This window comes from Bubalus kerabau, chromosome 3, assembly GCF_029407905.1.
Source record: "Bubalus kerabau isolate K-KA32 ecotype Philippines breed swamp buffalo chromosome 3, PCC_UOA_SB_1v2, whole genome shotgun sequence".
Taxonomy (NCBI): Eukaryota; Metazoa; Chordata; class Mammalia; order Artiodactyla; family Bovidae; genus Bubalus; species Bubalus kerabau.
Genome location: NC_073626.1, coordinates 49,322,388 through 49,344,586, shown reverse-complemented (window position 1 = coordinate 49,344,586; position 22,199 = coordinate 49,322,388). Strand labels below are relative to the sequence as shown.

At 41.4% G+C, this 22,199-nt stretch overlaps 1 protein-coding gene and 1 pseudogene across 1 annotated transcript in view; both read right to left on the bottom strand.

Annotated features, from left to right (window-relative positions):
- The window catches only part of PRIM2 (DNA primase subunit 2), a 331,127-nt gene that overhangs the window by 107,222 nt on the left and 201,706 nt on the right, over positions 1 to 22,199 (bottom strand). The window contains exons 8-9 of the mRNA XM_055571816.1: positions 19,863 to 19,930; positions 510 to 582 (exon numbers count right to left, since the gene is read on the bottom strand). Of these exons, the coding sequence (XP_055427791.1) occupies positions 510 to 582; positions 19,863 to 19,930 (141 nt within the window). The remainder of the gene's footprint in view (positions 1 to 509; positions 583 to 19,862; positions 19,931 to 22,199) is intronic.
- Positions 510 to 13,686, bottom strand: LOC129647984 (40S ribosomal protein S7-like; annotated as a pseudogene).

Sequence of the window (22,199 nt, the reverse complement as noted above, 5' to 3'; positions counted from 1 at the left end):
TAAGCAGAGGAAGAGACAGAGGGATGGGGCAGACACCCAGAAGCCAAGGAGAGAGGCCCTCAGAAGAAACTGATAGCTGACAGCTTGATCATGAACTCTCGCCTCCAAAACTGTGAGAAGATAAGATCCTGTTGTTCAGGGTACCCAGCCTGTGGTTTGCTGTTACAGCAGCCCTAGGAGACAGCTATACTTAGTACTCTCCATTTCTCCTTTCCTAAATTATATGGTGTTTAAATATAAACACACAAATACTATTTAAGTGTCATCACTTAAAAGAAACCTCCTTTTGGAAAACTGGTTAAATTGTTTTTATCAGACTACAAATACTGATTGTTTGGTTTTCCTATAATGACAAAAAGTCATATGCACAGCGCATGGCATTTATTTTTAAAATCATTGGCAAGCAATGAAATAACATTCTCTTCCATCACCCCACCCTAAAAATAATCTTTGGTTGAAGAAAATCTTTTTTCTCTGTTGACAAAGGTTTAACAGGATGAGATGCTTACCGAATCGATCTGATCTAAAGAAATCTTGCCAGCATTGCCCTGTGTACTGTAGTCTTGACCAGTGTAGGAATGACTAAAAAAAAAAAAAAAAAAGGAATAAAATATTAAAATCAAATTTATAAAACATACTTTGATCACCTCAAAGGAAATTTTCAAAATTCTGACAAAAAGTCACGAGAAAACATTTCATACGTAAACCTTAAGAGAAACATAGCCAAGTGTTTTAAAGGTATTTCATAGAATATGTTTAAGTAACTTTCCCCATAAATAATACAGAAATATAGTGCTCATCTGTGTCTCCTGATTCCTAATCTAGAGTACTGCTTCCTTAAGAGCAATATGCAAACTGCTGTTAAAGTTCACACTCCTGCACCACTGACCGCTTGTAACAGCGCAGCGCAGTGGTGGCGGTGGTTTAGTCACTGAGTCGTGTCCAACTCTTGCGACCCCGTGCACTGTAGCCCACCAGGCTCCTCTGTCCAAGGGATTCTCCAAGCAGGAATACTGGAGTGGGTTACCACTTCCTTCTCCAACAGCACAGCACAAAGCTAGGGATAAACAGAGCTTACGTCTGAAGTCATTGCTCAGCAGGCCCTAGAGTGAGTCACCAAGACTCTCCACACTCTGGATGCCTGTCTGTCAAATGCAGACGGCACTGCCTGCCCGCAGTGTTGACGGCAGGATGGAGTTGAAATATTTTTCATTAAAGGACCCAACGTATCGTAATCACTATTCATTAAAATAAGTAACATGTGAACAGCACCTACATGTGCAGAGTCCTCATCCATATCCTTACAACAGCCCCAAGCAAGTGAGTTTACTGTATATTTGAGAAGAGGGGAACTTCTGGCGTCAGAGAGCAAGGTAGCAGTGCAGCAGGAATTCAAACTTTTGACTCCCAACTTCCTGTTGTTCACTACACTACACTACTCTACTACTCTCTTCCCTGTGATACACTGTCGTCTTGTATATTTAGAAATGAGGAAATGCAACATGGTTCATTCTACCTAAAGTCTCCACCTGTACACTTTATCATCTCCTTGATACAACTCCACACCCACAGCTCCATCAACAGGGACTCAGAGGCAGATATCCAGGAACCACATGGTTACACAGAAAACCACAGTCAAACGGGTTCATGCAGACCTAACAACTAAAGGAAGTTCTGGACTAAAGTATCATTACAATCACAAGGGATTCCAGATGCTCTACTCTCTACTGCTCGGCCCTAGAGCTTCTTGCTGCTGGTTAACATATGACCTCAAGATGCTCTCAAGTGCTGCCCTCAAGGGCTTCCCTGGCGGCTCAGATGGTAAAGCATCTGCCTGCAATGTGGGAGACCCGGGTTCAATCCCTGGGTTGGGAAGATCCCCTGAAGAAGGAAATGGCAGCCCACTCCAGTACTCTTGCCTGGAAAATCCCATGGATAGAGGAGCCTAGTAGGCTATAGTCCAAGGGGTCGCAAAGAGTCAGACACAACTGGGCAGCTTCACTTTCACTTTCTTTCAAGACTCTCTGTAGAAAAGCTGTTCTACAATCAATCAAGTCACTGATTAAACAATGGGTACGGATTATGAAGCAAAACTACAGGCTATCTCAAGACACTGTAGCCACTGGCGGGGAAAGTGTCACAAGTGCAGACGTCTCCTCCCCAAAATCCCCCCTCGATGGGCCAAGAATGGTCAGAATCGCTCTGAGAGCAGGACACGTAAATGGTGGAGAGTGACACAGAATGATGCTGTGCCTAAAACACATCTTCTGGCCTTTGGTTTTATTTCTCCCTCCAGTAACAAATTTCTGACAGTATACCATAAAGGGATTCACTCTCTTTAGCCTTGGACTAGTAGTGCCATGGCACACAAAACTCAGGCTAAGTTAAAACAACAGCTGCCATTTAATTTTAATATTTCACATTTTAATACAGAACACAACCAGAGAATTGTTTCAGTGAAGTGAAGTGTTAGTCACTCCATCGTGTCTGACTCTTTGCGACTCTATGGACTGTAGCCCACCAGGCTCCTCTGTCCATGGAATTCTCCAGGCAAGAATACTGCAGTGGGTTGCCATTATCTTCTCCAGGGGATCTTTCTGACCCAGGTTCAATCCCCACAAAGTAAAAACACATTTCACTTTCCAATGTATCTTATACATAGGGCAATGAAAACAGCACAGGCTAAGAGTCTGATGAACTGCTGTTGTTTCTGTTCTTTAAATCAATGGTTTGGCAAATTGGCAATCAGCATTATCATTTGTAAAATAGTGTTAATAATGTAAAACAGTATTAATAATGCCAGGCCTGCCTAACTGACAGAAATGCTGGGGAAATAAAATGAAATAATAAATTCAAAGTGCTAACTAAAGTCACAAAAGCATATTCCAGTACACAGACTGGAATGTACATATTCCAGTACACAGACTGGAATGTACATATTCCAGTACACACACAAAACTGCCTTATGGCAGTCTTGACCAGTAAGTACAGAGGACAACAAAACAGGATGGGAAGGGAGGCAGCTGATCCTGGAGAGAATTCGTCCCCCAGTTGGGAGATGCTGGGTCACTCCTTGACCCTTGCATTTCTTAGGCTATAAATTGATTACAATCATCTAACAGAACTTTTCAGCTCAAATACATGAACAAATATAAAAGCCTTATATAAATGATGTACAAACATGATTATAGTTATGAGTAAACAGTTTTCTCAGCCCAGATTAATGCAGTATACAAAGTACAAAAAGAAGATGTATAAAGAGGACCTGAAAGGCAGTATAAAATGCTTCCTCAGTGCTTTGATAGGATATGCAAAAGGGCCAAATTTCAAGGAAAAAAGTTAAAAAGAGAATGGTAGCAATGATAAACACAATGAATTTGCTGGGTATAAATAATTACAGAGAGAATATAAGGAAACTGTTAGACATCACATTTCTAAAAACATTATTAGAACTGAAGCATAAGTATTGGGAATAAGACTTCTCCTCCATTCATTCAGGATCAGAAAGGCTATCTTGTATCTTGTTAAAGGAGTCAGTACACCACAGCTATTTAATACATACTTGAACTAGTTAGGGATAGGTGAAGCCAAGGTGGGAAGGATTTTCAGATACAAGAAAGAGAAATCATGAGAAGCAGTGTATCCAATGGTCTGTAAACAGTAAAGAACCATAAAACTATCTAGGGCAAGAATTCACATGAGCAGTGTATACTCGAGAAAGAAAGCAGAAATTGGAAGGATTGGGCAATAGAAAATCAGTTGGAAGAATATAATCATATTCCAGACAAGAGAAGTCTTTGTAAAAACTGTAAAATAGCAGCAACAGACAGAGAAAGGTAGGCAATTAAGGCAAAAGAAAAAGGAACAAATAGTGCTGCCATAAAAGAATAAAAATCCTTAAGAACAACTCACATTAGCTCATGAGACGGGACCCTTGGCTTTTACTTGGAAGAGCAGAGGGAGCTATGAGATGAGACTCCCAACAGGCCCAGGACAAGTGAGGCACCTCCTGCCACCCTCAAAGCCTGGGGCAGCTTCATGTCACAGAGCTTCCAAATAATGCAGCTACTACACTAACGAGTGAAAACATGTGTCATGAACTGTCAAAATATAGTCTCGGTTTCATGACTTTAAAAACTTCATCAATTTTATGAACAAATATTTCTTAATCACTGTACTAGGGTAATAGAGAAAAATTAATACAAACGTTTTGCTACTTTTTTATTGTAATTTTTAAAAGTAAAAACAATTTCTAATTGGTTTGATACACACACACACACACACACACACCAAAAAACACTGTTTTCAGCCCATTGCAAATAACCACAGTTTTAAGAAATACTCGCTGTCACTAATATACAGTTTTAACAAGGGGGATTTAGTCAGCATAAAAGCTTTCTTAGTTCTAACCTTCCATAGAAAAATAAATTGAGACACAACACAAATGTCACGTTTTCAACACAGTGGACAAAAAAATATTTTAATGGGTCACAAAATTCAAATTATTTCACTAATCATTATCCTGGCAAATATAAAGAGGAATTTATGACTAATCAGAGAATCTTAAAAAGTCAAAATTTGATTCAATTCTCAGTTTAGCCACTAAGTTGGCACAAGTAAAAAAGAAAAAGGATAAGTCCAACTATGCATTAATTGTGTGCATTAGTCGTTCAGTTGTGTCTGACTCTTTGCAACCCCATGAACCTCTGCTCCTGTCCATGGAATTCTCCAGGCAAGAACACTGGTGTGGGTTGCCACGCCCTCCCCCAGGGAATTTTCCCAACCCAGGGATCAAACCTGGGTCTCCTGCATTGCAGGCAGATTCTTCACCATCTGAGCCACCAAGTTGTTCATCCATAAATGTGGAGAATAACTTATTTCCATCCTGTATGCTAATTTATCTTCTATTTGCTAGAGTACCTGGCGAAAGGCACTGAAGGTAAAACGGTATCGTTTTTCTCAAGTTACCAGAAAGTCAGAGAATAAAGATGTGGGTCCACTATAATTGTACAGTTACACTGCACTGTGCAAACAACACGAACCCCTGCACTCGCCAAACAGAGCTAGAGAAATGCAGAAACCCAGAACGAACCTTATTTTTTTAAAGGCCATTAGAATGTCAGACTCTCCATAATAGACTTTCTCTATCACAGTAGTTGTCCTTTCCCAATTACCCTTTTTTTAAAAATAAACTTTCAAGAGTCTCTGCACAGTTCTTCAGTCCTTCATCAAGTACTTTTTTGACCAAGGAAGAGTCACAAAGTCGTGATGGGCCCAGAGATGATGCAAATAGTGCAACAGGATGAGGTGTTGAGAACCCCGACGAGGATGCAGAGAACAGGCCCTTCTCAAAGCAGGGGGAGGACCCATCATGTGCAGCCCCAAAATGGCACCACAGAGGGGGTGCTCAGGGGCAGCATCCAGAATTCTGAGTGTCCGGAGAATGCTGTTGAGACAACTGACCACAGTGTCCAGGCTGATCAGAGACACCTGCCATGCCAGCTCAAGGCCAGAGAAGAAGGTGACCTGGGTGGGCCTGGACAGCAGAGGGGACGGGCAGGAGACCACAGTCAGGGAATAACAGAAAAGTCACGGGCCTGGTTGTTTTAGTGTTTTTACCATTTGTAGTTGAACAATTTTATTTGCATTAAAAACACTCTTAAATTTTGACCTGGTTCAGAAAAGTACATATTGTGAGTTTATTAGCATTGCTGGACCATTTAAAAGTAAGCACGTGATAAAGAGGTGACATTTAGGGATAATAAAAGAGTCTGTTTTCTCAGCAAGTAGAGGGTTAGACATATCAGGTGGACAAGTAGAAAGAGATCAGTGAAACCAAGAAAATTTCACAGTTTATAGATGAAGAGGTAGGGTTAGGCCACAAAAAAGACAAGCAGAGGCAAGAGAGAAAAAAAGAGCTGAAACTGAGCGGGCGGGCCATGAAACACAGGTCTCCAAGCAAAAACCATCAAGATAAAAGGCAAATCCTATCTCCTTTTGCAATAACATAGGGCTAAATCATGACTTCAATGATTTTGTCTTGTCAAGTGACAATGAAGGTCTTGTCAAGTTTAAAACCTTTAAAACCCTAAACTTGTGCATTATAATACTTTCTGAGAAAACTAAATTTTGCAATTGTGTGTAACAAACCCTTAGCTTACAAGGAAGAAATTCAGTGTTTGTCCTTGATTATTTTTTCTGTTTTGTTTTGAGGTGATGGTCCTAAGTTATTCATCTACTATAAGAGAACTAATTGTACGCAAAATATACAAAAGCATCTTCCTATATGTTCAACAGGCCTACATACAACTTAATTAAAACTCAGTCACATCTGAGAAACTTTTCCCTCCCACATTATCTTGCTCATTAAACAGTAACATGTAAATAGAGTTAGGTTTCCAATAGAGTTAAAAATCACAATAAACAGAAAATTGTAAACCTAAGAACAGTTTCAACAAATTAAAGCTGAAAGGAGAAAGACTTTCAAATATTCATAACACATATTTACGTAACCATATTTGACATGATACCATTTTCAGTCCCATTAAATCAAGGGAGGAGGGGGGCTGAGGATCACGAGACAGGAAGGCACAGTCGGTCACAGCCACAGGGAACCAATGCTCCAAACACCACCACACAAACACTGAACTTACACAATAAAAATGAAGTGGCTGTACAAAGAGTTCTAAAACATACGCAACTGCACACATCTGATTGTGAAAGGCAGACCCATGCCTGGTCTTTGTAGAAACAACAGAAAACTAAGCCCGGTTCAACAAACCACTAAGGACAATAACAAGCACTTTAGGTCTCAATAGGGAGCCAGGTTTGGGTGCTGAAAATAAGAGCCGGAAACAAAAGGAAAAAATTATACGAAAGTGGGTTGTGGGTCTCACGATAAATCAGCTGGCTAAAGAAAAAAACCTTTTCTGCTGTGTCACTGAACTCAGCAGAGACGGCCATCACACCTCTGCTCAGTGGTCTGTGGGAGCCCCCACCCCCAAGCCCCAAGACACGGGGCCCCAGGGTGCAAGCTGGCAACACAGGTGATTGCTCTCTAATCACTTCCCTTGCTCGGCCCTGGGAAGAAACTTGAAGGAGGGAGCAGGAGTAGTGGAACAGCTGCAACAGCTTAAGAATCAGCCACAATTCTTCCGTACTTTCATAATTTTCCCAAGTCCAATCTGCCCAAAGCAATCAGGGAGCACAGCAGAGTAAGGGAGAGCCAAGCAGGATGGTGAGGAGCTCAGGGGTCAGACCCACAAGTTCTGGCTGTTACACTTACTGCCTGCTGACTCTGCTTCCAATTTCCTTACAGGGAAACAGGGATCATAAAAGGGGTCACGAAAGTATCCCCTCCATGGGCTGCAGTGAGGATCAAAGGAGATGTTTTTGTTGCATGATTCTTCACTCAAGTTGTTTTTTTTAATTGTGAATAATATTTTACTTAGTCATATTTGTTTACAATTGAAGCTCTGGCAATTCAAAATTTATATCCTTGCCCATGAGCTTCTTATAGACACCAGAAAACGTTAAACCTTGGGTTCCACACTGTTCTGCTGTGCTTTACGAGCTGCCTGCCATCTGGCTTCATGCAGATTTTCGTGCCCACAATCTCACTTGGGAAAACCAAGTCCTCCAGGATGGTGTCATGCACAGCCACCAGTGTGCAGCTCCTGGGAAGTGTTTGCTTGTTTTTTGTACAGCTTTTTTGAGTGTGCTTAAGCAGAATTCTCATCTGAGCAATAAAGACAACGCGCTTCCCACTGAACTTCTCCAGCTCACATACCAGCAGGACCTGGATTTTCTGGAGAGATTTCAGTTGAGGAACGGGAACAAAGATTATGATACCTTTCTGACCACCACCAACTTCAATTTCCTTGGCGGCCATGATGTTCAGCTTCTGCAGCTGGGCCCTGAGGTCCAAGTTCATCTCCAGCTCCAGGAGGGCCCGGGAGATGCCCAACTCAAACTCAGGGGGCTTCTCACCACTGGGCTTCACGATCCTGCTGGGCCTGGACACGGCCTGGGCCCTGCCGGTGTAGCCAACACCTCAGTCAGACTGTAATACTCATCATCACCCAGGCCTCTAGACATTTTGGCTACTGCTTTTCTCTACTGTTAACATTCACCAGTTTCTTCCCTTGATTATCAGGAAGAAAGCAAACTCCTTTCCTATCTTCCTTAAACTATCACATATAATATTTAATCTTGAAGTAGAATTTAGATGTCTTTGAATAACCTGATGATTTGGAAGCTTATACCTATATCTACACTCTTAGGAAGTTTTCATGGTGCCAAACTCCAACTGCAAACACTGCAGGTTTCAGTGGGACCCAGCTGTGCCAAGCTGCATGTCCAACATGGTAGCCACCAGCCAACTGTAGCAACTGGGTACTTGAAATGCAGCTTAGTCAGAATTAAGACATTCTATGGGTGTAAAGTTTGCACTGGATTTCCAAGACTTACTATGAAAAAATAATGTAAAACATTTCATTAATAAATTTGCATACCAATTACATGTTGAAGTGAGTTAAATAAGATTATTACTAAAATCAATGAGACTGAAGTAATTTAAAATTACACATCTGGCTCATGTCTGTGGTGCTCACTGCTTCTCCTGAGCAGCATGGTCGCAGAGAGCAGACAGTGACCAAGGCTGCCAAGGTCCTCCTGTGAGGACTAGGTTCACCTGGAGAAACACCAGCTGACCTGTCCAGACTCTTGTCTGCCAAGTTAGGTCAGACTCTGCTGGTCATATTCGGAATACAAGCTGCAACTCCAGCTGACTCTTAATATACCTGTTTTCCCAGCACTGTGCTTGAGAATCAAGGTTCCAAACTTGAGCCACAGTTCGCCATTTCTACGTTAGGGAAACATCATGAATTCTGATTAGCCTGGAGGTAACTTGAATCTTGAGAAACCTGTATGCAGGTCGGGAAGCAACAGTTAGAACTGGACATGGAACAACAGACTAGTTCCAAATCGGAAAAGGAGTACGTCAAGGCTGTATATTGTCACCCTGCTTATTTAACTTCTATGCAGAGTACATCATGAGAAACGCTGGGCTGGAGGAAGCACAGGCTGGAATCAAGATTGCCAGGAAAAATATGAATAACCTCAGATATGCAGATGACACCACCCTTAGGGCAGAAAGTGAAGAAGAACTAAAGAGCCTCTTGATAAAAGTCAAAGAGGAGAGCGAAAACGTTGGCTTAAAGCTCAACATTCAGAAAACGAAGATGATGGCATTTGGTCCCATCACTTCATGGCAAATAGATGGAGAAACAATGGAAATAGTGGCTGACTTTATTTTTCTGGGCTCCAAAATCACTGCAGGTGGTGATTGCAGCCATGAAATTAAAAGACACTTACTCCTTGGAAGAAAAGTTATGACCAACCTAGATAGCATATTAAAAAGCAGAGACATTCCTTTGTCAACAAAGGTCTGTCTAGTCAAGGCTATGATTTTTCCAGTGGTCATGTATGGATGGGAGAGTTGGACTATAAAGAAAGCTGAGTGCTGAAGAATTGATGCTTTTGAACTGTGGTGTTGGAGAAGACTCTTGAGAGTCCCTTGGATGGCAAGGAGATTCAACCAGTCTATCCTAAAGGAAATCAGTCCTGAATATTCACTGGAAGGACTGATGCTGAAGCTGAAACTCCAATACTTTGGCCACCTGATGCAAACAGCTGACTCATTTGAAAAGAGCCTGATGCTGGGAAAGACTGAGGGCAGGAGGAGAAGGGGACAGTAGAGGATGAGATGTTTGGATAGCATCACCAATTCAATGGACATGGGTTTGGGTAGACTCTGGGAGTTGGTGATGGACAGGGAGGCCTGGCATGCTGCAATTCATGGGGTCATAAAGAGTCGACCACGATTGAGCGACTGAACTGAACTGAATGAACCTGAATCTTCAGGGGTCGAGGGTAGCACATTTCTGTCTGGGAGTCTTTGGGTTTCATGGTCCACCTCAACACTGCTGAGTCCTGTCCGAGGCCACAGGTGCAAGGCCTTGTACTAAGGTCCACAAAAATAGAGCCCATAACCAAGGTCACTCTGAAGTTAACTTGGCCTCTTTGTTACCATTGCCAAAAGCCCCTGATCACCACACCCTATAGCATCCCAAACAATCACCTAAAGCCAACCTTCCAGCAGGAATTTTCTTTGTCTTGTGGCTATAAAAATTGGCTACTAACTCACAAAAACTGTCAACCCTCCCTGGCCTGTCAGGAGTTGTGCGCTCAAAGTGTCCACTTGATCTCTGCTCTTTGTTCTTAATAAACTCACTCTTTCCTGCAGTTCTCTGTGTCTGGAAATTCTTTTCCAACCTGCACTCAGACTGCCTCAAAAGACACTTAATCACAACTCTCCATTCTCCTCTCATCTGTAAGAAGCTATGCTGGGGTAGGTATGACCACAGGACCGGGGCCCAGGCTGGACAGAACCTACCTTCCAACCTCAGAAAGTATCTCCATGCCCTCCCTCCTCACCGAAAGACAAACTCTGAGGTTCATAGAACAGTGACACATAAAACACACATCCTTTCCGTGTCAACTATCTACCAGTAGTCTTGAAAGAGGTTTACTCCTGTTTACTCCTTTCTATCTGGCAGCTATAGGTTATCATAATTTAAAAACTGATATCAAATAAAAAAGCAGTGAAGAAAGCATCACAAGTAATCAAAACTGACCTCTGCATTAAGGAAACATATTTCTGTTTAAATTAAAAAGTAAGCTAATATATCTTTCAAAATGAACTGTAATTTCCTATATCATTCTATAAAAGTATACCAAGTTCCAATACAGCCTTTTCACAGAAACTCAGGTGTAATCACAGTACAAATTGAAAAACAATTTTGAAAGAGCAAACAAAGGTTTTGTATGTCACCCATATATCCACTTTTGCAGTCACAATTCTATCTACTTTGGACATTAAAAAAAATACTCTGACTGCTTAAGCTAGGCTGTTCAGACATTCAGAAAGCACAGTCCTGTCAGGCTCCATTTCAGCAGCGGGCAGGAAACCAGGGAGCCGCAGTTGCAGTGTAGCATCTCCTGCTGTGAGGGTGTCACAGAGAAAGGCACTCCACAGCTGTCACCACTGAAATTGAATGAGTTTCTTGCTACATCTAAACCCCTTGAAAATGGTATCCAACTTATGTTAGCCCAGGTGATTTTGCCTGCAGTTACTCCAATGAGAACAAAATCAATAAACTTCTATTATAAATTGAATGTAAATTATTTTTCCATAAGCATGAAGTTTACTCCATTTTGCGTAAAAAAAAAAAAAAATTCTCTCCATAAACCTACCGTCAGACAATAAGAAGGATAATGATGTATATTTCCTTACAACTAAGAGACAAGAGGCACACAAACCCAATAAAAACCCAGGCTGACATGGGTTTCCACACAGGCGAGGACTACAAACAGCACAATCACTACTCTTCCTTGTTTCAGGCTGGCCTCGTATTTTCCCATGTGGTCCATATTTTCCTATTTATTCCAATTTCTAAGCTGCAACAGTCCAATGAACTGCAAAAGCGCTGAGATGCATTTCATTTTTCTATCAAAAATATCTGTACCTCACATTGTCAAAAGTCATGGAACTGCACCCTTAAAATGAGTACATTTCATTGTATGTAAATTATACTTCAATAAAATTGATTTATAACAAAGAATACACATAACATCCCTATAAGATAGTAGCTCTACAACACTACATAGGTGTTTTCACCATATACACTTAAAGCCCCTCCAAAAGATCTCTACTTTCATGACTACATTTTTTTATATTCCTTTACATTCTCAGCATATTCTGCCAAGTACATGACTCCCTAAGTAGAGGCTGTTTTGACTGGACTTTGACCCAGGATGGTCAAATGATTACAATAAAGAAAAGGTTGCCTGAGAGACTGGTTATGAAAAGCTGAGGATGGGTGGGAGTGAAATAAAGCTCTAATACCCAGAAGAACTAAGACACTGAACTGACGGTCACTGTCTCTTTTCCCTACAATTCACAGAAGATGGGACGCTTCTGAGATGGGCTGTCACAGGCTGAGGCATGCTACAATGCCCCCTCACAGCTGTTCCCTAATAACAGAAAACCAGGAACATGAGATTGGGGTTTGGTGGGGTTTCGGAAGGAGAGGAGATGAAGGGGACAGCTAATGAGGATGATTATGACAAGTCACATCCAGAGACCCCATCACACACTTTTTGCACACTCCTTTGCTCTTGCACAGCATTACCAATGGCTCATCATGTTAAGGCTTTCATTCCACAGATCAAAACAGCAAGGTTCATAACAGGTTTGGTTTTATTCTGTTTTTAAATACAGTCTTCAACAATTGTATATGTCACTGGAGGAAAAAAATGGGGTCTTTCTAAAATCACACAGACAAAAAGAAAGAAAGGACTCTCCCCAGTTAGCTACCAACTCCGAGAAAGAGTCCCGAGTCCCAGAACAAAAGGCAAAACCAGCACTGAATTTCTACGAAGTATAGAGTGTTTCTTTACTTAGTGTTTCCAAGAGCTTTCCCTTGGAATTGACAAAATTCACCAACGTTTCATCTAAACTACCATCTCATCCAGTCTCAACATTCAGTAGCTTAAGAAACCTACTGCTGCTGCTGCTGAGTCGCTTCAGTCGTGTCCGACTCTGTGCGACCCCATAGACGGCAGCCCATCAGGCTCCTCTGTCCCTGGGATTTTCCAGGCAAGAGTACTGGAGTGGGGTGCCATTGCCTTCTCCAATGCATGAAAGTGAAAAGTGAAAGTGAAGTCGCTCAGTCGTGTCCGACTCGTAGCAACCCCATGGACTGCAGCCTACCAGGCTCCTCCGTCCATGGGATTTTCCAGGCAAGAGTACTGGAGTGGGGTGCCATTGCCTTCTCTGTAAGAAACCTAAGTGAGAGGTAAATTTTAAAACCTGAAGGGGTCTTCTCCCAGCACCGGCTCATCCAGGAGTTTCCCTGAGGTGCGGCCATGTTGCAATAACAGGGAGAGAGGAAAACAGAGGACAGACAGACACCTTGCTCTCATGGAACATACACCCCAGACAAACACCAAAATCAAATGAACACGTAAAACTAACCATTTCGGCCAGCAACACTGCTGCGCAGCAAACAGAGCTGAGAGCGTCACAGAGGCCCAGGAATGCGGGCTGGCGACCAGAAGGAGCCCCCGTGAGGCTGAGGACCCGGTGCGCCCTATGACCCAGGTCCCCAGGGGCCTCCTGTGGATAGTGTGTCTGCTGCCCACGGAGGACCACAGGGGCTCAACTACAAATGGGCTTCTTATTCCCTTTGTATTATCTTTTTAGAGCTGCTTTCTACACAGTAGCTACAAACAGCTGAGAGGGCACCATTCACCTTTGGTGAGTCCGGGCCGTCTGGCTTACCTCAGCCCAATCTATCAAATTTAGTTTCGTTTTTACCGTGAATTGTGTCCAGTTACCAGGACACAAACATGTAGACTTGCAAAATTCCCACAGGTCACATGTGGCACCAGGCAGCTCACCGCCTGGGCAGCCTGAACACCCCCGACCGCGCTCCTCCAGCAAGGCCAGCACGGGGGGCGGCTCCGGGTGATGGGCCCACCTATCCTGGGGACAGGGCTCCGGCAGCTCAGCACCCCACACCCCGAGACAGCCCCAAGCCCCAGGACCACGGGCACGGCCATCACAGACTGAGAAATCCAAATCCATTAATCTAAAAACCGTTATGGTACTTTTTAAAATACATGATTATCTAAACACATTTCAAGTATGACAGAGAAACATGCTGTCCAATCCAACAAGCATCAGTTATGACCATTTAAAAATGAATTTAAATGAAAACACAGGAGCTATACTTCAAGCACTCAACAGCCTAAGCAGCTGCTGGCTACTGGGTAGAGTGGTGCGGGTACAGAACACTTCCATCATCACAAAAGTTCCACTGCAAAGCTCTTTAGCTGCTAATATTTCACAGTAACTACCACAACGTTTTCCCAAGCTTTTAAGGAAAACTGTTTCCCATAGTATCATCACCATTTTGTACTTTGTTAGGGCTTTATGCCTAACACAGTGTAAAATAATTTTCTTTGTTACTCAACTACAGGACAATCAATATTGTAAAGAAAATCAAAGAGTAAAGAATGGGAAATTTAATAACTACAGGAATGAAACTACTTGAAAAACATAAATAATCATAAACTTTGCTTTCCAGGAAGACTGACAGCATCCACAACGCATAAATGCCTAAGAAACCCTGGACTCGCGATGAATGGACACTTGACCCTCTGGTTGGGAACAAGCTGCATGGACACAGTGCCATGGGGGCCGTGAGCCCAGAGTCAGGGGCCACCCCTACGCTAACAGCCACCATAATTTACTGTAATTACTTCAGTCAAGATTCTCCCTTTTCTGACCAACAATCAGTTCTGTAAGATCAGAAGTGAACACGTATTCCGAGAACCTAACATCATATCTGGCACCAAGTAGTCCCCGTAATGTGTGTTAAATCAATGATAAACAAAACTAACTCTTCAGATGCTAAAAGATTTGTGACCCTGCATCTACTCCCAAGTCACAGCCAATACATACGATCTCACTACAAGGTCTACTATTTACAAAGGTATCTATTTGCCTTGGCTGGATGGCCAGTCGAACAAGCAAGGAAAGATTTTCCTATCTTCTTTCTATATCACTGAAAAGAAAATCAGTACTTTATATTCTTATAAAAGTCACTGTTAACCATTTTTTCAACTTTCCAACATGTTAAGCTAACAAACTGACCTAACTATAAAACCCCAGGGTAATTCAGTATTGTACATAAATGAAGTGGTTTACTTGTAAAACTGCTGAAAGTGAATGATATTAAAAGCTGTCTTCAATCCAAGAGAAAACCCTCACTGTAATAGGCAGATCAATGGCTTCCAAAGACGTTCACCCATGAACACGACAGGTTACATAGCAAAAAGGCCACTGAAGATGTAGTTAAGATGAGGGACCTTGAGGTAGGGTGATTCTCCTGGGTCTCCATGTGGACTATCCAACCACATGAGCCTATAAAGCAGAAAGCTTTCTCTGGGAGGAGGCAGATATGCAGCCAAATAAGTCACCCTTGACAAATGAGAAGGACTGGTGCACCGCTGCTGGCTGAGGCAGGGGACCACACGTGAGGACCACAGAGCGGCCACGGGGGCAAGGGTGGCAGAGGCAGGAATGTGGCCCTGGCGACAGCCTGCAAAGGGCAGAGGACCTCAGGCCCACCTCCACAAGGAACCAAACCCAGCCAACAACGCACATAAGCGCAGCAGCAGATTCTGCCCCCGAGCCTCCAACAGGAACCACAGCCCTGCTGACACCTCGATTTTAGCCTGGGGAGGCCCAAGTCACACTTCTGACCTGTATGAAAAAAGTAAGTGCTGTTTTGATCCATTCAATTTCTGATAATTTGTTAGGGCTACAATAAAATTCTAATCCAGATGCACTACAAGGTTTAAAATTCATTATTCTGAAATCTGTCTTCGTCAAGTGACTGCTTCCCTTGCTAGGCGCATGGCCACTCTCTCGCCTCTCCTGCCCCAGGAAGGCGCCCCACTCCCTGCCCTGCCTGCTGCTGGGCAACGCCTCTTCCTCACGGATCAGCGCAGCGCCCCTTCTCCACCAGGCCCTCACCTGGCCACAGGCACTGCTCAGAGTCTGCAGTTTTTCTTCACAGGTTTAGGCAACAAAGAAAGCCTAAATACCCAGTGAAATGAGAATGGTGATGTAAAGATAGATATATACATCCTCAACTAAATATTACAAATCACTTAAAATTAGAGCCATGAAAAGTAATCTCCTTTATCATAATAGGTAAGATATATTAAGTGAAAATGAATGTTTTTAAAGTTTAACCATTTAAATTATTATTACATAAAAATATGCACAGAGATCACAACAATTATAACAAAAACCTAGCAGCAACTATATTAGTGAGGCAGAATTTGTTTCTATTTTTCCAAATTTTATTGGGTTAGCCAAAAATTTCCTTCAGTTTTTCTAAGTAAAAATAAAACACATTTTTCATTTTCACCAAGAATTTAATTGAAAAACATATTCACCATTTTGTTCTACTACCTTCTGCCACAGGCACTTACATATTACATTCATAAACCTCTTGAATGAAATTAAACACACTTAAATGAAATCAAAATGTAAATTTCTTGAGAACAGAAATTGTGTCATGTTTTTATTCCAAGCACAATATAGGCACTCAGTTCCTGATGGATGCCACTAATGAAGAGCTTGCATTTCCATAAGAGATTGAAGCAAAATGCTTTCCTGTGGTTAATTTAACTTTTAACTATAGAAATAAGTTCAGCTAAGAAAATCTGGGCACAATGCCTCTACATTCTCAGAATTATGTATATTGTTAAGCAATATCCCAAATTACTAGGTTGGCAAAATGTTATAATAATTCTCTTTCAATGTCTAAATCCTGTAAAATGACTTGACAATTCCCCTATAGCTACTTTCATTTTTACAGGTATTGGTGTCATCCACCATATTAGTTTTATTGACAAACTTAATGAAAATGCTACTCATCATTCCTCTTTGATCATTAAAGGCACTAAACAAAATTAGACCTAATAATGATTTCAATTTCAACCTCCTAATGTTCTTCCCCTCTAGGTTATATTTAAACTATACAGTTCATACAAATGAATGATGATTATTTTTTCTAACAAGATTATCATTATCATCTTTCAAACTAAACAGTACTCTTTCCTATTTTGACCTAAGCAAAAATAAGGTAAGAGAAAAACATTATATTTAAACAGCCTAAAGAGACAATTCAGTATGCTTGAAAGACTTTCACAAGGTTACTTTGTATAATAGGAGGCCACAAACTATGCACATCAGCTACATACAGATGACTCTGACATGGTAATAAAACAAGAAACCATTTGATTTAATAATAATAAAAACAGCAACATCGGTTGGTGCATATTACATGTAGCATCCAGCCCTGGTTGCCTGGCAACCAGCCATGAGTGAATTCCACAGAGACTGAAAGCCCTAAATGAATGTACAGTTTCTGCATGTTTCAAGGACTCAAGAAGTGTCAGTAGTTAATCTAAATTCTTGTTGACAATGACCAGACTGGGGTAGAGGAATAGGAATCCATCATTACTGCACAGACTGAGCACTGACTGGAGGTAAGATCCAATCCTTTAGGTCTATGTCTCCTGAATTAGTGGTTTTACAGAACAAAGAACTGTAATAATATAATTTATAAATTATATAAATTATAAGAATTTTATACAGGAAAAAAGCAACAAAACAGCACTTCTTTGGTGGCACAGTGGGTAAGAATCCACCTACCAATGCAGGGACGTGGGTTCATTCACTGGTCCGGAAAGATCCTGCATGCCACAGGGCTACTAAGCCCCTGCACCACAACTACTGAGCCCGCACTCGAGAGCCTGAGAGCTGCAACTTCCGAAGCCCATGCACCCTCGAGCCTGTGCGCAGCAACAAGAGAAGCCACGGCAATGAGAAGCCCTCACACTTCAACAAAGAGCAGACCCTACTCACCTCAACCAAGACAAAGCCCACACAAAGCAACAAAGAACTAGCACAGTTATAAATAAATGAAAAAATTATTTTTAAAAATATCACTGGTATAATATATATTCATTTATTCAACAAAACATATGGAAGACCAATCATGAAAGGCACTTTGCAGCTCTCATACTTTACTGGAGAAATCAGATGAAGAAGCAAGCGATGACGACAGTGCAAGTCCTGTGACAGAGGAGCCACTGGTTATTACGGGAACGCACGTGAAAACACGAATGGACACTGGGCAGGAGTAGGGTGAGAACCAGGTGCATCAGAGGAGGCAAACGAAGACAAGTGGTCTTTAGTCGGGTCACAGAAGTAGAGGAAGAGGGAAGAGCAATCCCCGCAGGAGGCGAGCACAAGCCTGGCACTCGGGAGGAGCCCCAGGGGCCCCACTGGCAGAAGAAGTCAGGGTGTCAGCACTGAGACAAGGTCCAGAGTCAGGCCGGCTCCTTCCAGAAGGACCTCGTATGCCAGGCTGAGGTGTTCTCACCTCATCCCATGGGAAAATGGGGAGACAAAATCCTTTTAAACTGAGAAGTAACAGAATCCCTGCAGCGATGACGTGAACAGTACAGAGAGGGCAAAGCTGGCACCAGAGGGAGACACTGGAGTTGGGCTGGGATGGGAGGAGGATACCTCCAGGACACAGAGCTCTCGGGAAGGTTAACAACTGTGCAGTATTCAGGCTGCTCCCAGTCCCTCAAGAGGTGTTCGCCTGGACCCCACCCTCCCCACTGCAGAGACGGCAGGAGAGGAGGAAAAGAGGGACCGACTGGGGAGGCAGAGGGGAGGACTGAAAGATACTGGAAATAAACTCCAGGCCAATTTCTGACCAAGCAGTGGCACTCTAGGTTTCAGAAGAATAAAAAGAAACCATAAAGGAAAACACTAAAGGTGCTTAGCTACATAAAACTTGAAAATTTAGGTATGCTAGATAATGCAGCATAATAAAAAAAAACTTTCAGAAAAAAATCTTTGTAACAAAAACAATGAAGAGTTACTACCCTTTATATCTAAAATCTGTGCTCATTTGCTCAGTCCTGTCTGACTCTTTGTGACCCTACGTACTGTAGTCCGCCGGACTTCTCTGTTCATGGGGATTCTCCAAGCAAGAATACTGGAGTAGGTTGCCATTTCCTCCTCCAGGGTATCTTCCCAACCCAGGGATCAAACCCATCCATGTCTCCTGTGTTTCCTGCATTACAGAGGGATTATTTACCCGCTGAGCCACCAGGGAAGCTGGTATTTATATCTAAAGTACATAAGATCAAATAAAACCAAGAAATGCTATCAATATAGGCAAAGATACAGAGAATTAAAATTACTTTAAAATAAAATGGATAATTAAAATGTTTTAAAATCACTCTTAATATAGTCAATGCAAGGTACATGATACCAATAGTATCTCTATGGTAAACCTATTAAATTAGCAACTGTTTTCACTGTCCCATCTGTTCATGGTACAGCAACATGGAGAATCTTGTACAATATGAGAGCATAAGTAGAATAAGGTTTTTGAAAAGGAAATAAATATACTTAAATCTTTAAAATGATTCATAAACTTTGACAAATTCCACTTTTGAAAACCTATGCTAAGGAAACGATCAAAAATACAGATAAAAGTTTACATACAATATTTTTTGTACTAGTGAAAAGAATGAAAAGTGGTCTAAATACTCCATAATGAACAATAAATACACTAGAGGATAACCATACAAGAAAATAAAATTAAGCTTTTCGAGAGATTTTAGTAACAGAAAAAATGAAAAAAATAGCTAATTATATAATAGTATAGTGATGACATGCTTTTCTTCCTCCTTTTCTGTATTTTCTAAGTTTGCTTTTTAAATAATGAGGATAATTTTTTTTTCAATTTAGAAAACAAATAAAACTTATCTGAACTACTCCCAATAAAATATATGCAGGTTCCTCAAGTCTGCCTTAGTCTCACAGTTAAGAAATTGGCTCATTCCCTTTGAAACCTTTCTCAACTCAGTCATTGCTACTCATTTTAACTTAACAACCAGTTCTACACACTTTTATTCAATTAAAAGAACTTTCTGTAGTACACTGAAGTCAAGGGTAACAAGCACATGGCACTAAGAACTTAAATCACAGAATTAAAGCGGGGAAGAAAGAAGAGGAAAAGAAAACCTTTGTTAAGTTTCTAGCCCTGCAAGGCGCTTCACCCACAGCGGTGCTTTACCCACTGTGCTGGAGGGGCACTTACACACACGACAGGGTGCCTTTGTGTTGTTACCTGAGGTGGTTGAGCAGAGGCTGGAGTCTCTCGTCAGACTGCACGGCAGGCAAGGACCTGGCTGTTAACTGAAAGCAGAGAAGTGGGTGAATAACCACACCAAAGGCCTCAGACTGAACTTATTTGAATAATAAATGCAAAATGGGGACAATAGAATGGAAGGAGAGGGTGTTCCTAAAACTTAAGGACACTGTTCCAATTTTTAAATCAAAGAATTCTAAAGAAAGCTGATCCATTCTTTCATTAAAGCTAACCATATGACCTGAGCTTTACAGAGTCAATCTTACATATGTCCCTGAGTCTGGAAGTAAACAAAAAGGGGGCAAAACAGAGAGTAAGAGTTCATGAAAAAGCCTCTGGTCACAAAAATATTATCTTTGAAAATAAAAATGGAAAAACTTCTAAATCTATAACAACCAATCATGTAGCACTGAATCCTAGGATGATGAAGAAATTAGGGAGAGAGACTTTCATTTATAGCTCAGTCACTGTGAAACTGGTTACATGCAGAAGTGTATGCATACACATACATACACACACAAACAAACACTGATTCCTTCATTTTGACAACAATGTTACTATAAGAAACCATATTAAGGCAATTCACATATCTCACACTCTTGCAAAGTAATGCTCAAAATTCTCCAAGCCAGGCTTCAACAATACATGAACCGTGAACTTCCAGATGTTCAAGCTGGATTTTAAAATGGCAGAGGAACCAGAGATCAAATTGCCAACATCCGCTGGATCATCAAAAAAGAAAGAGAATTCCAGAAAAACATCTATTTCTGCTTTATTGACTATGCCAAAGCCTTTGACTGTGTTGATCACAGCAAACTGTGGGAAATACTTCAAGAGATGGGACTACCAGACCACCTGACCTGCCTCCTAAGAAATCTGTATGCAGGTCAGGAAGCAACAGTTAGAACTGGACATGATTCCAAATCGGGAAAGGCGTACATCAAGTCTGTATATTGTCATCCTGCTTATTTAACTTATATGCAGAGTACATCATGAGAAACGCTGGGCTGGATGAAGCACAAGTTGGAATCAAGATTACAGGGAGAAATAGAAATAACCTCAGATATGCAGATGACACCACCTTTATGGCAGAAAGTGAACAAGAACTAAAGAGCTTCTTGGTAAAAGTGAAAGAGGAGAGTGAAAACAATGGCTTAAAACTAAACATTCAGAAAATGAAGATCAAGGCATCCGGCCCCATCACTTCATGGCAAATAGATGGGGAAATAATGGAAACAGGGGAAGACTTTATTTTGGGGGGCTCCAAAATCACTGTAGATGGTGACTGCAGCCATGAAATTAAAAGACACTTGCTCCTTGGAAGAATAGTTATGACCAAACTAGACAGCTTATTAAAAAGCAAAGACATTACTTTGCCAACAAATATCCATCGAGTCAAACTATGGTTTTTCCAGTAGTCATGTATGGATATGAGAGTTGGACTATAAAGAAAGCTGAGCGCCGAAGAACTGATGCTTTTGTACTATGGTGTTGGAGAAGACTCTTGAGAGTCCCTTTGACTGCAAGGAGATCCAACCAGTCCATCCTAAAGGAAATCAGTCCTGAATATTCATTGGAAGGACTGATGCTGAAGCTGAAACTCCAATACTTTGGCCACCTGATGTGAAGAACTGACTCATTGGAAAAGATCCTGATGCTGGGAAAGATAGAAGGCAGGAAGAGAAGGAGACGACAGAGGAGGAGATGGCTGGATGGCATCACCGACTCTATGGACATGAGTTTGAGTAAACTCCGGGAGTTGGTGATGGACACGCAAGCCTGGCATGCCACAGTCCATGGTTTCGAAAAGAGTCGGATATGACTGAGTGATTGAACTGAACTGATCTGAAGGCAATTCAAAGTATTCAGCACTGAAATATGACCCCCAATTGATCTATAAACAAAACTTAAGAGCCAAAGCCTTATTCCTAAATATTGTGTCAGGTTGAAAGTGTATCATGGAAATGTGAGCCTTTGATATATTTTAGTGCAATAATATTAACATTATATGTCCCTGTATCTATGTTTCTCTCTTTTCTTGAGGAAGTCCTCTTATTCTATAAGAATTTGAACTAAAGAAATTTAAAACATTCAAAGTATTAAGATACTTAAGTCACCTAAATAAAACACCAAAAGTAAAAGATTTCTTTTGGATTCAACTGTATCAAATATATAGCTCTTGTATTCTACTAATAAATCATTTGATAATTCACAAAAGAGAAACTTCTTAAGACAAAAGAAGAAACTGAAGGATATCCTCTGGTTTTATACAGGGTATCAGTTCAGTTCAGTTGCTCAGTTGTGTCTGACTCTCTG